The 15,619-nt window shown below is 52.6% G+C and overlaps 1 protein-coding gene across 3 annotated transcripts in view; it reads left to right on the top strand.

The window, feature by feature from the left end:
* PHF21B (PHD finger protein 21B) overlaps positions 1-15,619 on the top strand; it is a 100,398-nt gene that overhangs the window by 65,058 nt on the left and 19,721 nt on the right. For 2 of the 3 annotated variants that reach the window (XM_036867113.1, XM_036867114.1), the window contains exons 3-5: positions 10,267-10,359; positions 12,403-12,753; positions 15,081-15,221. In XM_036867113.1, the coding sequence (XP_036723008.1) occupies positions 10,267-10,359; positions 12,403-12,753; positions 15,081-15,221 (585 nt within the window). The remainder of the gene's footprint in view (positions 1-10,266; positions 10,360-12,402; positions 12,754-15,080; positions 15,222-15,619) is intronic. The other variant, XM_036867115.1, reaches the window with a different exon arrangement.

Genomic DNA, 15,619 nt, shown 5'->3' with positions numbered 1-15,619 from the left:
AACGAAGACCCAACATAGCAATCAATCAATCAATCTTTAAAAAAAAAAAAATAGCTTCTGGTGTCCCGGGTGCAACCGGAAGCAGGGTTGGGTCTCCTCTGGGGGCACGTGTCTGAGGGTCGGTGGTTTGGGTTTGGTGGGTCAGGCTGGGGAAAAGGCGTGTGGAAGCCCTCAGTGTCTGTACATGCAGTGTCTGTACAGTGTCCCCCACTCCACCAGCCTCCCAAACTCACACTCCAGGGAAAACCTCTGTGCCACCAGCGTTAAATCGAAAACGTGTGAATGTTGCCAGTTTGGGGATGGACGCCCACTCCAAGCTTCTGGAGGGGCTGTGTGTGGTCTGCGTTTGGTCCAGGGCTAAGCTTGGTCTGCCTTGTGCCCTGCCGCCCACTGCGACAGTTCACGCTGACAGCCGTCCTGAGAGGTTGGTGTGAGGTCGTCTGTGGTTGACAGTTGTGGAAACTGAGGGACGGAGAGGCTGGGGAACACCCCCAGGGCATGCAGCTGGTCAGGGTCGGAGGTTGGGTTCAGGGTCAGGAGGAGACGCGTGGTCTGTCCAGGGACAGGCCGGGTGGGACAGGCCGGGTTAGAGCAGGGGTCAGCCCTGAATTGTGAGTCCCGTGAGTGGAGAAAGTTCTGGAAAAGGGCGTCCAGGTGGGGCATTGCCCTGCGTCTCTGCCTCCCCGGCTGTGAGGCTTGGGGAACTCTCCCCAAGAGATATCTGCATATCTGTGTTGACATAGACACTGGTCTTCATACAGACGAGGAGAAACCCAACCCTCCTGAATGTCCCACAGCAACGGCCTGGTGGGGAGGGGGCTGAAGACCAGAGACACCGAGCTGTGGCCACCTGACCAGCCCGTTCCCTCCCCAGGGCAGTGGTGCCAGTTTCTGGGGCTTAATCCCGACGTCCATGGCTAGTGCCCTGCCCACGTGGCCTGGGGGAGGGGCCCTGAGGCTACGTGGAGGGTGGGTCAGGGCTCAGTGTGGCCCCCATCCCACTCCTGCCCTCCTCTCCTCCTGCAACCAGGAAAGAGGACTGAGTTCACCGACCTGCTGCGTGTCCCAGGACCAGGGCGCGTGGGAGACACAGCTGGCCGCGTGGCTCTGGCGCTTCTCGTGCCGCTGGCTGTGACTGCCAGTCTCCCTGCTGCCAGCGTGCAAGGCCCTTGGACTCAGCTTAGCAGGCCCGTTTGGAAAGCCCGGGCAGGAGGCCTGCTCACGGATGGTGCCCGAGATGTGGCAGACGAAGGCCAGGGTGGACCCTGGCTCGGGGTGCCGCGTGCTGTTGTCCTGTCCAGTCCTGGAGACGGGCTGGTCCCCAAGACTGGCTTTCTGTCTGCTTTGGGAACACGTTTACATAGACAGGACGGGGCCACTTCAAAACCCATTCACACACGCCAAGGGTCCCGCTGAGAGGGAGGCTCTGTGAGGTCTGGGGTCTCGCTGGGCGCAGGAACTGGAGCCAAGCCCAGGGGGTCAGGGGGCAGGCTTGCCTCGTGGAGTGGGGCTCTGGGTGACCGTGTGTGCAGGTTTGAAGGAGTCCTGCTCCCCTGCCCCTCAGCGGTTCCCTGAGCATCTCCTGTCAGGGTCCCGGAGTTGGACCCTGGGGGCCCCCGGCCCTCCTTGTCTGACGACATCCACCAGACACTTCACCAAGCTCCTGCTTGGGCCGGTACCTGGGCTGGACTCCAGGATCCACCATCCAGCAGGGCAGCAGAGATGAGAAAGGCCAGCTCTGAGCCATCGGGTCGGGGTCTGGGATGAGAGCAGCCTTTGTGAGGCCGGGCACTGCCCGCCCTGCTCAGCACCCTGTTCCCTTTCCTGAGCCACACGGTGAAAGGCCTGGTTGCAGGCTGGCTCCGGGGTCTGTCCCCTGACGAGGGAGAAAGCTGTTGAACTGAGCGCAGCAGGAAGCCTGGGACGCTGGTTTCCCGTTCTTACTTCTTCACACTTCCTCATGTTCGTGTACTTTACTCTGGTTATTGCAGGGGAGGTGAGCACGTACACCCCGTGATGGAGACGGGGAGATAGGAGCTGGCGAGCGGAGGGGCCTTCCCCAGGTTGGCCCAACAAGAGAGGGGCCACTCCAGGACTGGCACCTGGAGAGGCTGACCCCGAGGCTGTCCCTGCCGGGACACCAGGGTGGACGTCCCTCCCAGGCACCCGCTCGGCGCCCCAGTTCCGGGCACAGCCGGGTCTGACCCGCTTCCTGCACCCAGACGTGCGCCAGGCTTTGTGCTGATGCTTGGGGCCCGCTCCCTTTAGCCCCCTCCCGCCCCTGCAGCAGGAACTCTTCCTGTCGTGGACGAGGAGACTGGGCACGGAGAGCAAGGGTGCCACACGTGGCTGGTGTTAGAGCCAGAACCCCGAGCCCAGCCCCAAGCCCAGTCCGTCCCCACCCCGTGTACAGACACCTGCCTCCTGGGCACCTCCCACCTGCCTCGGCCGCGAGCGGGCTTCTCCAGGGTTTCCCAGGTTGCCCCAGGGACTCCACCGATGGAGGAAAAATGTGAAGTTATCTTTGACTTTCATGCCCCTTTTTGTCCCCCTTAAAATGCTTAGAGCTGTGACCGCGGTCATAAGGAGCTCGTTTTTCTTGGCAAAACTGCGGCTATAAACTCTCCGGTGCTGGTGAAATAGGCTCTGAGATGATTGTTGCTGCTGGTATCGATAAATTCCAACACGGAGCAGAAAGGTCAGGCCCTGCCAGATAAAATGTCTCTTCGGCTTGTTAATTAAAGGTTTATAAGGATGTGGAAAAACGCGCTCTGGGGTAAGCCTTGGAGCGAAGAGAAGCAAATAGGTGTCGATCAGAGGATGGACAGGGGGTGGAAGGGGGCTTTGGCGTTCCCGGAAGAAACCCACGGTTCCCAGAAGCGGGGTGGCGGAGGGACCCTGTTCAGCCGCCTCTTTGTAGCAAACTCCTCCCCAAAGCCTGGGACTTCGGGCTTTGACCCAGGGAGTCATCCGTTCTTCCGTGTTCCTCCTGGTGCTGCGGCACAGAGGGCACCCCACACACGGTAAGGTGCTCCTTAACGAGCCATCGGGCACCCTGAGTCCCTGGCAGTCATATAAATGCCAGCCGTCGGGTTGGAGTCAGGCAGTATTTTAGTTCATGGAGTCAGCAAGCGAACGATCTTTGTGCTGTGAACATCCCGCAGGCGTTCGGTATTCCCCCCGTGGCGGGTCCTGTTCCTTTCTTGGTAACTGAGTATTTGAGAACGAGGTCAAAGTAAAGCTCCCCCTATCTTCCCCCGTACCCACTCCGACCTCGGGGTCTCTGCCCCCCCAGCAGCCTCCAGCCACCCCTCCCTCTCGTGGTCCCCTCCCTCCCCCTCCCTGATTGCGAATTTCTAAGGTGTGTGGACAGATGTTCCCGGTGTCCCAAGTCAGGAGAGAGGACTGAGCGCCGACCTGCAGTGAAGGCTTAGAACCACAGACGGTGGCATCCGCAAGACACACGGACCAGAGCAAAAGAGGTACCCAGAGGAGAATCCATATGGAAACACACAGGACACAGGCGCCCAAGTGGATGCCAGAGAATGGAGTAGCTGGTACAAAAACACACCCGGAAACGGACACACAGCAACCCTCACGCCTTGCCATGTGCAGAGACACACGGGCTGGAAAAACACACAGACGGCACACACCCCTCGTCTGGAGGGCTTGACTGGGGATCTTAGCCAGAAGGGAGTCCCCGGGGAAGGCAGCTTTGTGCCTGTTCTCTGGCTCCTGTAGGTGTTGGGCATGGATTTGCCCTTCTGTTCCTGGGGCCCTGGGATCTTCCGGCTGCCCGTCACCCGTGCAGGAACCCCTGCACCCAGGGGACCACACAGCTCCGCTCACTGATGGAGTGAAGTGCCCGTGTGGGCCTTTCATCACAGAACCTGCTGGATGGACAGGCCAGCTTCTTCTCATCCTGTGGTCCCCAGGTTGATGGAATCGTCTGGAAGCTTGTGAGTCAAATGGTGCTCCCTCCGTGCCTGCCTCTCACCTGCCCAGGTCTGGGCCGGGGCCCAGGGGTTGTGATGCCGATGAGACAGCAGGTCCAGGGGAGGGAGAGGGCACAGCCTTCTATGCCCATCCCTTTGCAGAAGGCGGGCAGAGTCTTTAAAATGGGCATTGGGCAGGGCTCACCTAGCAGTGCTGGAGAGGGACTGAAAACGGCACTGTGGATTGAGACGCTTCCTCTTAAAGTGACCGCATCTGTTCGGATGCTCTCTGCATTGCATATAAAGCTCTGTTCCAACAAACGTCCACAGTGAATTTCCAGTTAAATGTGGATAATTTGGCTTCATGCAGAGAGGCAAGCAGCTGGCTGGAAGGACGTGAACCTCAGAGTTTTGCCCACTTAGGGCAGGTGGAAAATTCCACAGGGGGGAGGAACCATCCCATCATAATCAGGAGAAGCAGCTCTGTGGGTTGTGGGCCTCTGCTGTGTCATTTGGAGAAGGATGACACTCATTGCAGGGACAGAGAGCTATAAGGGGGGAAATAGGGGGTTTATTTTTAGCAGCTTTGTTGGAATAATATATACAATAAATTATCATATTTAAAGTGTGCAAGATGTTTGACATATGTCTACACCTGTGAAACCATCACCGGAATCAAGATAGTAAACACACCCTTGACCCTCAAAAATTTCCCTGTGTCTTTGATCCCTTCCTCCGATCCCCTCATCTCCACACAACCTCTGATCCCTTTAGATGAGTTTGCATTTTCTGGAATTTCATATAAATGGCATCATACAATAATAAGTCCTTTTTTTTAGTCTGGCTCCATTCAGCAAAATTACTTTGAGATTCATCCACGTTGTGTGTATCAATTGCTTATTCCTTTTTTATTTCTGAGTCATATTCCATTGGGTGGATTTGCCACAGTTTGTTCATCTGTGGACCTGTTGATGAACATCTGGGCTGTTTCCAGTTTGGGCGATCACAAGTAGAGCTGCTGTGAACATTCCGGAACAAGCCTCTGTGTGGGCGTGTGCTTTCACTTCTCTTGGGTAATGCCTAGGGGTAGAATGTTTTAGTTGGGACTGCTATAACAAAATACCACCCACTGGGGGGGGTGGTGGTGGGGGGCTTAAACAACAGACATTTATTTCTCACAGTTCTGGAAGCTGGGAGGTCCAAGATCAAGGTGCTGGCTGATTTGGTTTGCGGTGCAAACCCTCTTCCTGATTTGCAGATGGATGCTGTCTTTGTCCATTCGGGCTGCTATAACAAAATACCACAGACTGGGTGGTTACTGTAAACAGAAGTTTATTGCTTACAGTTCTAGAGGCCGGAAGTTGGAGATAAGGGTGCACCCAGCATGGTCAGGTGAGGGCTCTCTTTCCGGCTGCAGACTTCTTGGTGTATTCTTGCCTGGGGGAAGGAGCTAAGAGTCTCTGCAGCCTTTTTTGTAGGCACGAATCCCATTCATTTCATCAGGATTCCCCCCTCCTGGCTTAAGCACCTCCCAAAGGCCCTGCCTTCTAACACCATCACATTGAGAGTTAGGATTCCAACAAGCGAATTTTAGGGGGACACAAACATTTTAAACCATGGCAGACTCCTTGCCGTGTCCTCACGTGGCAGAGAGAGAGGGGAAGCAAGCCCTCTTAGGTCTGTCCTTACGAAGGCACTAATCCCATCGTGAGGACTCCACCCTCATGACCTGATCACCCGCAAAGTCTCCATCTCCAAAAGCATCACACTGGGGATTAGCGTTTCAACATACAAATTTTGGGGGGACGGACATCAACATTCAGTCCATAGCAGTAAATGTATATTTAACTTTCTGCGAAACTGCCAAACTGTTCCAGTGTGATTGCACTGCTTTATGTTCCCAAGAGTAGGGCATGCACTGCTCCACGCCCTCACCAGGTCTGGACTTGGTCAGCCTTTTTTATTGTAGCCGTCTGAATGGGTGCATAGTGGTGTCCTACTGTGGCTTAATTCGCATTTCTCTAACTAATGATGTTTAGTATCTCTTCGTTTGCTTATTTGTCATCAGCATATCTTCTTTAGTGATGTGTTCTGTTCAAATCAGTTTTTAATTGGGTTGTTTGTTTTCCAGTTAATTGGGTTTTGACAGTTGTTTTATATATTCTGGATACAAGTCTTTTATCAGATAGGTAATTTGCACATGTTTTTTCCCAGTCTGTGGCTCGTTTTTTCATTCTTTTAACACTGTCTTACCAACGTCAGGAGTGTTTGATTTTTTTGAAGTCTAGTGTATTAATTTGTCCATATATGGATTATGCTTTTGGTGTTGTATCCAAGACACTGTGCCTAACCCACAGCCCCAAAGATTTTCTCCTATGTTTTCTCCTAGAAATTTTACAGTTTTAGGCTTTACATTTAGGTCTCTGATCCATTTGGGTTTTTTAAAAATATATGAAACATATGGATTAGTTATGTCTTGTTTGTTTTTAATATATGAGTATCTACTTGTTCCAACACCATTTGTGAAACTATTGTCCTTTCTCCACTATGTTAATGGACTTTGCAGCCTTTGCTGAAAAATCAATTGACCATATATGTTTGAGTCTATTTTCGGACTCTATTCAGTTCCGTTGATCTATTATTTGCATAACTTAACACCTATACCACACTGTCTCGATTACTGTAGCTTTATAATAGGTCTTAAAGTTGGGAACTATAAGTCCTTCACTTTGTTTGTTTGATGTTTTTTGTTTGTTTCAAGTTGTTTTGGCTATTCTGGGTCCTTTGCATTTCCACATGCATTTAAAAAGGACCTTGTCATTTTCTACCCTTTTTGGGGTGAATTTTGATGGAGGCTGTATTGAAGCCATAGATCGATTTGGGGAGCATTTACATCTTAATAATACTGGTCTCTGATCCATGGTTATGGTATGTCTCTCTCTATGCAGGTCTTTTTAAAATTTCTCTCATCAGTGTTTGAAAGTTCTCAGTGTACAGCTCTTAATACAGCTATTGTCGTATTTATCCCTAAGTATTCCTCATTTCTTGATGCTGTTGCAAATGGCAGGTAAACATTTTTTTAAACTTCTAAATGTTTGTGCTAGTATATAGAAATACAGTTGCTTTTTGTATGTTGAACTTGTATCCTACAACCTCGCTAAGCTCAATTATTAGTTCTAACAGCCTTTTTTTGTAGATTCCGTCAGATTTTCTACATAGTTACTACTGCCATCTGCAGAGACAGTTTTATTTCTTCTTCCTAATCGGAAGGCCTTTTATTTCTTTTTCTTGCCTTATTGCACTGGCTAGGACTTCTAGTCCAATGGCAACAGGAGTGGTAAGAGAACATCCCTGCCTCATTCCTGATCTCAGTGGAAAAACATTCATCATTAAGTATGATGGTAGCTGTTCATTTTTTATAGATGCCTTTTATCAGGTTAAGGAAGTTACTTGCTCTTCCTAGTTTGCTGAAATTTTTGATCATGAATGGATGTTGAATTTTGTTCAGTGCTTTCTCTGCATACATTGAGATAACCATATCATTTTTTTCTGACTGATTTTCACATGGTGATGCAGCCTTGCATTCCTGGGATAAATTCAACTTATTCAGGATATATTATCTTCATATTATTGCTGGGGTTGATTTGCTAACACTTTGTTAAGAATTCTGGCTTCTAAGTTCAAGAGAGAACCTCTCTGGTCACTGGTGGTTTGGCTGGCCCCGAGTGAGAGATGCCTCTCCCCATCAGGCAGGCTCATGGGGTACAAATGTGGCCATGTGGAACCTCCCCTTCATCAGCTGTAGGTAGTGTTGATTCCTAGAAAAGGGACCTTAGGCAAACGGGCACCCCAAAACACATCCTCTGTATTTGTGTGGGCCTGGAGTCCCTGGGAGGGTGTAATCTCCCATCTCCACACCCTAAATAGCCACCCTGCTGCAGGTGTGGCCATCCCATCATGCGTTGGAAAGAGCCCCGACTCGGAGGCTGAGATCTGAGGGTGTGTTGGGGTGAGCCCTGGTCATGGCCCCTCCTGAGTTAGCACAGTGGGGACATATATCAAGGGCCCAAAATAGTCCTACCTTTTAAAATTTCTACCCATTGATGGACTTCCCTGGTGGTGCAGTGGTTAAGAATCCGCCTGCCAATGCAGGGGACACGGGTTCGATCCCTGGTCTGGGAAGATCCCACATGCTGCGGAGCAACTAAGCCCGTGTGCCACAACTACTAAGCCTGTGCTCTAGAGCCCGTGAGCCACAACTACTGAGCCCAAGTGCCACACCTACTGAAGCCGGCACGCCCTAGAGCCTGTGAGCTGAAACTACTGAGCCCACGTGCTGCAACTACTGAAGCCCATGCGCTCTAGGGCCTGCGTGCTACAACTACTAAGCCTGCGTGCTGCAACTACTGAAGCCCACACACGTAGAGCCCGTGCTCCGCAACAAGAGAAGCCAGCGCAATGAGAAGCCCCTGCTCACTGCAACTAGAAAAAAGCCTGCGTGCAGCAGTGAAGACCCAACGCAGACTAAATAAATTAAAAAAAAAAAAAAATTCCTACCCATTGATTCCTGTTTTCAGACTCTGTGCTACAGAAATACTTTGTGATGTGGAAATGGCTTTCTCCATAGAGATGTATATTGCACCACTGTTTATTAATCGGAAAAGGATGGGAATAAAACCCGAATTCCTAGGAGGATGGGATTGGCTGAGGAAATAGCATGATGTCTGCTGAATGAAAGACTCTATAACCATTAAAGGAGTGATTTAAGGAGATTGTAACAACTTCAGGAAACCTTACATGTGTCCTTAAGTAGAAAAACAGGTTACACATCACATTCTGTTTGGTGTGAGTGGTGCTGTGTCTTTGGGTAAAATGAGAGTGGATTCCACTCTGGGGGAATGAGAAAAGACAAGTCCAAGGAAACTGGGAAGGAAGGAAGCTCCAAGTTTAGCATGATTTTTTCTTAATTAACCTTCACTGGTTCTTTTTTTTATTATTTATTTATAAATTTATTTATTTATTTATGGCCGTGTTGGATCTTCGTTTCTGTGCGAGGGCTTTCTCCAGTTGCGGAGAGCGGGGGCCACTCTTCATCGCGGTGCGCGGGCCTCTCACTGTCGCAGCCTCTCCCGTTGCGGAGCGCAGGCTCGGTAGTTGTGGCTCACGGGCTTAGTTGCTCCGCGGCATGTGGGATCTTCCCAGACCAGGGCTCCAACCCATGTCCCCTGAACTGGCAGGCAGATTCTCAACCACTGCGCCACCAGGGAAGCCCTTCGCTGGTTCTTATTAGTAGTCTCCTTTATTTTGTCAAGACATACATCATGTTTACTAAATAATATGTCCTGAAATTTGGCAGGATTATTGAGGGCACAACTATAGGCAAATTGAGCTGTGTGTACTCTGTAAACTTAAGGTAATTTTTATAAATCTAATAAACTCCTTATTCTCCCTTCTCTGTCTTTCCTGCTCTATTCTCTCTCCCTCTTCTCTGTCTCTCAAACTCTCTCCTTCCTTCATTTTCTTTCTGCCCCTTCCTCCCTCCTCTTCACTTTGCATGTTTGTGTGTTCATAGGTCAAATAAAATAACAAAAAATGTTTGCAGGGAATCAATATGAAAAAAAAAAACAAACAGGTTACAGAATTCCCTGTACAGCTATAGAGAAAACGTACTTAAAAGGAAGCTAATGTGAGACAGTGATAGTTTTCCGGGGATGCCATTCTCTTTCTTTTTCTGGTTTCCAAAATTTCTTGCATGATACATATTACTTTCGTGATTTAAAAGCTTATCATTAAGGGGCTTCCCTGGTGGCGCAGTGGTTGAGAGTCTGCCTGCCAGTGCAGGGGACACGGGTTCGAGCCCTGGTCTGGGAAGATCCCACATGCCGCGGCGCAACTGGGCCCGTGAGCCATAATTACTGAGCCTGCGCGTCTGGAGCCTGTGCTCCGTAACAAGAGAGGCCGCGATAGTGAGAGGCCCGCGCACCGCAATGAAGAGTGGCCCCCGCTTGCCACAACTAGAGAAAGCCCTCGCACAGAAACGAAGACCCAACACGGCCATAAATAAATAAATAAATACATACATACATACATACATCGAGGTGTTTAGCACAGGGCCTAGCATATAGCAAGTGCCCACAACAGTAATTATTAAACAAACAAACAAACAAACAAACAAAAAACTTACCATGAAGAGAGAGGAGAGCAGAGTTCGCTGTCTCCAAGGCACCCCTGCGCCGCCAGGCTGGGGAGAGTCGCCGGGTGCCGACTGGGTGGGGTCGCATGGGTCCCGGTGCTGTGTCCTGTCTCAGTGCCGCCCTCCTCTGTCTTCCAGGCTTTGGGAACCATCACTGCAGTGCCTGTCACGGGTCCTCAGGTGAGCTCCTTGCAGAGGTTGGCCGGGCAAGGAGCGGCAGTGCTACCTCAGGTAAGCAGCCTGCGGGTGGGCCCCGGGCTGTCTGTCTGTCTGTCTGTCTGTCCACAGCCCCTCAGCAGTGAGGTTTAGGTGAGCCCTGAGCTGGGTGCGACGTCGTGGGAGTCCCTTTCCTCTCCTGCCTCCTCTGCCTGCCCTTCAGAGGAGATGTTTGGACCAGACCCAGTTTTTCACACAGTGAGGAATTGAGAAATCAATTTAGTGGGTCATGACCAGGATTTTTTTTTTAATGGAATAAACTAGGCTGGACTAAAAGACAGCAGAAAATACCAAGACCCATCGTAAGCATTTTTTCGTGAACAGTTTGTTTCTGGACTGGATCACGACGTAACGGAGATTTAAAAAAAAATAAATTTATTTATTTATTTATTATTTTTGGCTGCGTTGGGTCTTCGTTGCTGCGCGCGGGCTTTCTCTAGTCGTGATTAACGGGAGCTACTCTGCGTTGTGGTGCGTGGGCTTCTCGTTGCGGTGGCTTCTCTTGTTGTGGAGCACGGGCTCTAGGCATGCTGGCTCAGTAGTTGTGGCACATGGGCTCAGTAGTTGTGGCTCGCGGGCTCAGTAGTTGTGGCTTGCGGGCTCTAGAGCACAGGCTCAGTAGTTGTGGTGCACGGGCTTAGTTGCTCCGCAGCACGTGGGATCTTCCCAGACCAGGGCTCGAACCCGTGTCCCCTGCATAGCAGGCGGATTCTTAACCACTGCGCCACCAGGGAAGTCCTAATGGAGATTTTTGAATATGGGTCACAGTCAAAAAAGTGTTAGAAACTCTGGACAAAAGGGTGCATTTCAGGAGACGGCGCAGACGCCAGGCCATGGGCCTGGGTTCCAGCTGGGGTCCCCCATTGGGCTCTGCACTTTGGGCAAGTCACCTGGGCTGTGTCTCCTCGTCTGCAGAGAGGGTGGTGCCAATGCCTCCCTGGCGGCCGTGAGGACTGAATCAGGGGGCGCAAAGCCTTTGTAGCCGGGCCTGGTCTGGAGCAGAAGCCTGCTGGGTACCGCCCAGTACGCAGCTTTGCGGGACACCTGCTGCTGAGCTGCGAGGGGCTGCCAGCTGCACAGGCGACAACGGCTCCTGCCTGTCCTGGGGCTGCAGGCCTGGGCAGATGCCCCCAGCTCGAGGACAGTGAGGGGCGGCTGCCCTGGGCCCTCTTGTCCTTGTGGCAGCCTCGCTGAAGGCCCACCTGTGCTGAATTAGACAGGATCCTGTCCCCAAGAGGCTCAGATTCCAGGAGGGGGACAGACAAGGAATCAGATGATTTGAACCCAGAGTGATCGGCCTGAGTCAGAAGGATTCGCGGGGGCTATGGGAGCCTTGAGGAGGCTCATAGCCTGCCTGGGGGTCAGGGAGGGCTTCCTGGAGGAGATGGTGCTAGAAGCAGGGCTCCGAGGGTAGGACGTCTTGGTAGTCCAAGGTGGAGGCAGGCCTCGGGGCGAGCACCCCAGAAGGATCCTGGAGCGTGAGGACACGGGGGTGAGAAGAGGAGGCAGGTGGCAGTGGGGAGACCGGAACCGCAGGCCTGGCGGCGCTGGGAGGGGACGTGAGAGCAGGCATAGCACTGGAGACGTCAACAGGGGCCTTCTGGGGGCCTTGGATATTGAGTAATGGAGTTGAGCTTTGCCTGTCAGTGACTTGATGGCCATGGGGAGCTATGGAAGGCTTTTGAGCAAGGGAGGGTCAGGACTGGGGCTCCAAGGAAAGGCTTTTGCTCAAGGTCAGTGCTGTTTTCCTAGGAGTTTTCACTCCCACGTACACCCCTCAACTGTAAAAGTCCAACGGCCACCTCTCCCTCTGCCCCAATATATGCGCGTGCGCACACACACACACAGGCACACACCCGCGACCAGAGCCCCGGGCCAGTCAGTGCACGCCCAGGACCCGGGCAGCCTTGGCAGGTCCACGGTCTCTCCGCTGCCGTCTCCTCACCTCTAACGTGGGAGTCCCTGACCAGGTCGTGTCTGTGCCCCTGTCATCTGCCGTGGCTGTCATCACCCCGTCTGTGTGTCTATCTGACCGTGCCATTGTCCCTCCCTCCCCAGGTTAGGCCAAAGACTCTGATTCCAGACAGCCTCCCCATCACCCCGGGCCGGGACCGGCCACCCAAGCAGCCCCCAGCCTTCCAGAAGGCCACCGTGGTCAGTATCAAGAACCCCAGCCCAGCCCTCCCCACTGCCAACAACACCGTGAGCCATGTGCCAACGCCCGGCAGCCAGCCCCGTGCCCTCGCCGAGCCTGCCACCGTCACCTCTCCTCTGAGCAGCGCCGGGGTGGCCTATGCCCTCATCTCCACCGCCCCCAGCAATGCCACCGCCATGGCCCCCAGCACCGCCGTGTCTGTGGTCAGCGACAGCGTCAAAGTCCAACCCCTCCTCATCAGTGCCGACAACAAGGTGAGGGCGCCCGCGGGCAGGCTCCCCGAGGGGCCAGGTGAAGGGGGCCCGGGCAGAATGAATGACCGGATGGCGGAACGATTCGGTGGCCAAAGGAATGGATGGAGTGTGAACAGAGGACTGAATGAACAGCGTGGGAATGAAAAATAAGTGAATGAATCAGTGCGTGAAGGGGGGGGGGGGGGGGGGTACAAATGAATGAATGAGTCAGTGGTAGAATGAATGCTGCGTGAATGAGGGTGTGGATGAATGAATGAATTGGCCTGGGAATAATGGGGGTACAAGGGAATGAATATGTGAGCAAAAGACTGTGTGGCTGAATGAATTAATACCAGTAGGAAAAGAATGATTGGTCGATGGATGAATTACTTCACCTGTTGGAATAATTAATTAATAAAATGTGTGGCCAAGTGGACAACTGGAAGGGTCTCTGCCGATGGAGGGAGATAGTCAAGGACTTTTTGGACCCTGGCTGCCTGAACGGAATATCTATGATTTGTTGCCAAGATTTAAAACTAAAACTAAGATCCTCTTTCTGTTCCCCTCTGAGCTCCTTGATGATTGTGTGAGGCGTTTGGGGCTGCATAGGAGGTGCCGTTTCCTCTCTTTGGCCTCTTTTCCTCTGTTTCCAATTCAGGGTCCACCAGGCTGCCCTTCTCTTGCTTATGGCCTGTGTCCCCTACTTCCCAGCCCGAGTGTCAGCCGCTTTCCTGCAGCCGTATGTTACTGCACTCAGTATATTTCTGGGTATGTTTTTGAGCTCTCCCACTTACGGACAGTATCCCCAAGGATTCTCCAAGCCTAAAGAGTTATCGCCAGCCAGGGTCGGATGGCAAGTTCCAGTGAGGAAACGTGTACCCCAGGATGGTACCTGGTCCAGAGGGGGTGCTTAGCAGACGTTTGTTGGTTCAGTGTGCCTGTTTCACTGCAACCTCACTAGCATTCAGTGTTGTCATTTTTAAACACTTTTTGCTCATTTAGTTGATGCAAACAGATGCTGGTCGTTGAAAGTGGAACTCCTTTGGTTAGTATTGAACTTGAAGGTTTCCCTGTACTTTTCAGGAATCCTGTCTCCTTCCACGTGACTCATCTGAGGATATTCTTTGCCCTTTTTTCTGTGGGGGATCTTACTGTTTTCTTCCCATGAATATAAAAAGGGAGCATTTTTTTCCATCCAGAGAATTCTGGGATTTCAAAATTATGATACAAAGAAGAACAAAGTCCTTTCCCTTAAGCCAGTAGAAAAATGGGATGCATTTTCTCTTCATATGTAAGAGCTTCAAATTCACAAGTCACAGAAAAAAAAAAAAGAAAAAAAAAAGTCTGCTGCAAGTATCCGAGAAAAAAATTCACAAGTCACTATGTGTTCTTAGGAGGGAAAAACAGTTCGAGTCACTCCTGGTTGAGGCCAGACCCAGGGCTGCTCCTGGTAAATTCTTTTACCTAGATCCATGAAAAAGATAACGATTCTTTCCCAATTCAATGTCCAAAAAAATAAATAAGATAGATGATTCACAGGTGAAGGAGTCTGTGGCCTAGGGAGAGGCCGGGCAGCAGAAGTCAATCTCAAACTTCTCAGCTCCAGGCACCTCACCCCAACCAATGAGACCTGAACCCCATGAGGACCGCTGGATCGGGTCTACTCTGCCTGATGCTGAGTGGGGTCTAGACTCCCCTCCCCCTCTCCATCCCCCCAGGATTGGCAAGGCCCCTCAGAGTGAGCAAAACGGGACCTCCTTCCTCCCACCTGCCCGAACCCCCAGGCCAGGTTTGAGCACCTCGGAGACAGTGGGCTGGGTCGGGGGGGAGGAAGGGGCAGGGCAGGCAGCCAGACAGACCCGGGAAGGGTCCCAGCGCGTCTGCTCCCTAACCTGATGACCTCAGGCAGCGAGCAGGTCTGAGCCCTCTCAGCCTCAGTTTCCCTGCATGTGAACTGGGGAGAAAGAAACCAACCTGCCTTGAGTTCTTGCCGCCTGAATCTTCACAGCCTGCCTGGAAGTAGGTATTGCGAAGGTGTTACTGATAAGGAAGCTGAGGCTCAGAGATGTGAAGTGACCTCCCCGAGGGCACACAGCTGGGAGACAGTAGCATAGGATTGGACCCAGGCCTTCTGGTTCCTAAATCAGGACCATTTCTCATGCAGACTCTCCTTAGGGTGCAGGCACCCCATGGACTGGAGAGGTGGGTGCAAGCCTCCTCGTTCCTCTGTGATCCCGCCATTCGAGGCCCCGTGCCCGTCTGGGGCGGACACGCCTGGCCCTGGGCCCTGTGGGCCTGCCCTCCCTGGGCCCTCCAGTTCCCCCCTCACCCCTCTGCCCCGTCTCCAGGTCATCATCATTCAGCCTCAAGTGCAGACGCAGCCGGAGAGCACGGCGGAGTCGCGGCCGCCCACAGAGGAGCCATCTCAGGGAGCTCAGGCCACCAAAAAGAAGAAGGAAGACCGGCCCCCGAACCAGGAGAACCCCGAGGTGGGTGGCTGTGGTCTGGGGGCCGCTGTAGGACACGGCTGCCCGGGGAGTGGGGACGGGCCTCACTCCGACAAGCCCAGAGCACAGCCGCCCTGGGCAGTGGGAGCTCCAGGCAGCACTGGCCCAGTGAGCCGAGGTCTCAGCCGTTGTGTGTCCTGGATTTGCTGGCCAAGCGGCAGCGTGGGGCAGTGGTTAGCACCAATCGTAGACCAGACTGCCTGGATTTGCATCCCAGCGCAGGTGTGGCAGGGTGCGTGGGTGTGGGGAGCAGATTGCGTCGGTTTCCTCATCTGTGAGGATGGCACGGGTGAGTCTGCCTTCCTGGCGGCATTTTTGGGAGGATCCCATGAGTCAGTGTCTGCCGAGGCCCCAGAACAGTGCCTGGGCACTGCTGGCTG

This window comes from Balaenoptera musculus, chromosome 10 (genome assembly GCF_009873245.2).
Source record: "Balaenoptera musculus isolate JJ_BM4_2016_0621 chromosome 10, mBalMus1.pri.v3, whole genome shotgun sequence".
Lineage (NCBI taxonomy): Eukaryota > Metazoa > Chordata > Mammalia > Artiodactyla > Balaenopteridae > Balaenoptera > Balaenoptera musculus.
Note: the sequence above shows the minus strand (reverse complement) of the source record. Positions and strands in the feature narration are given on the sequence as shown.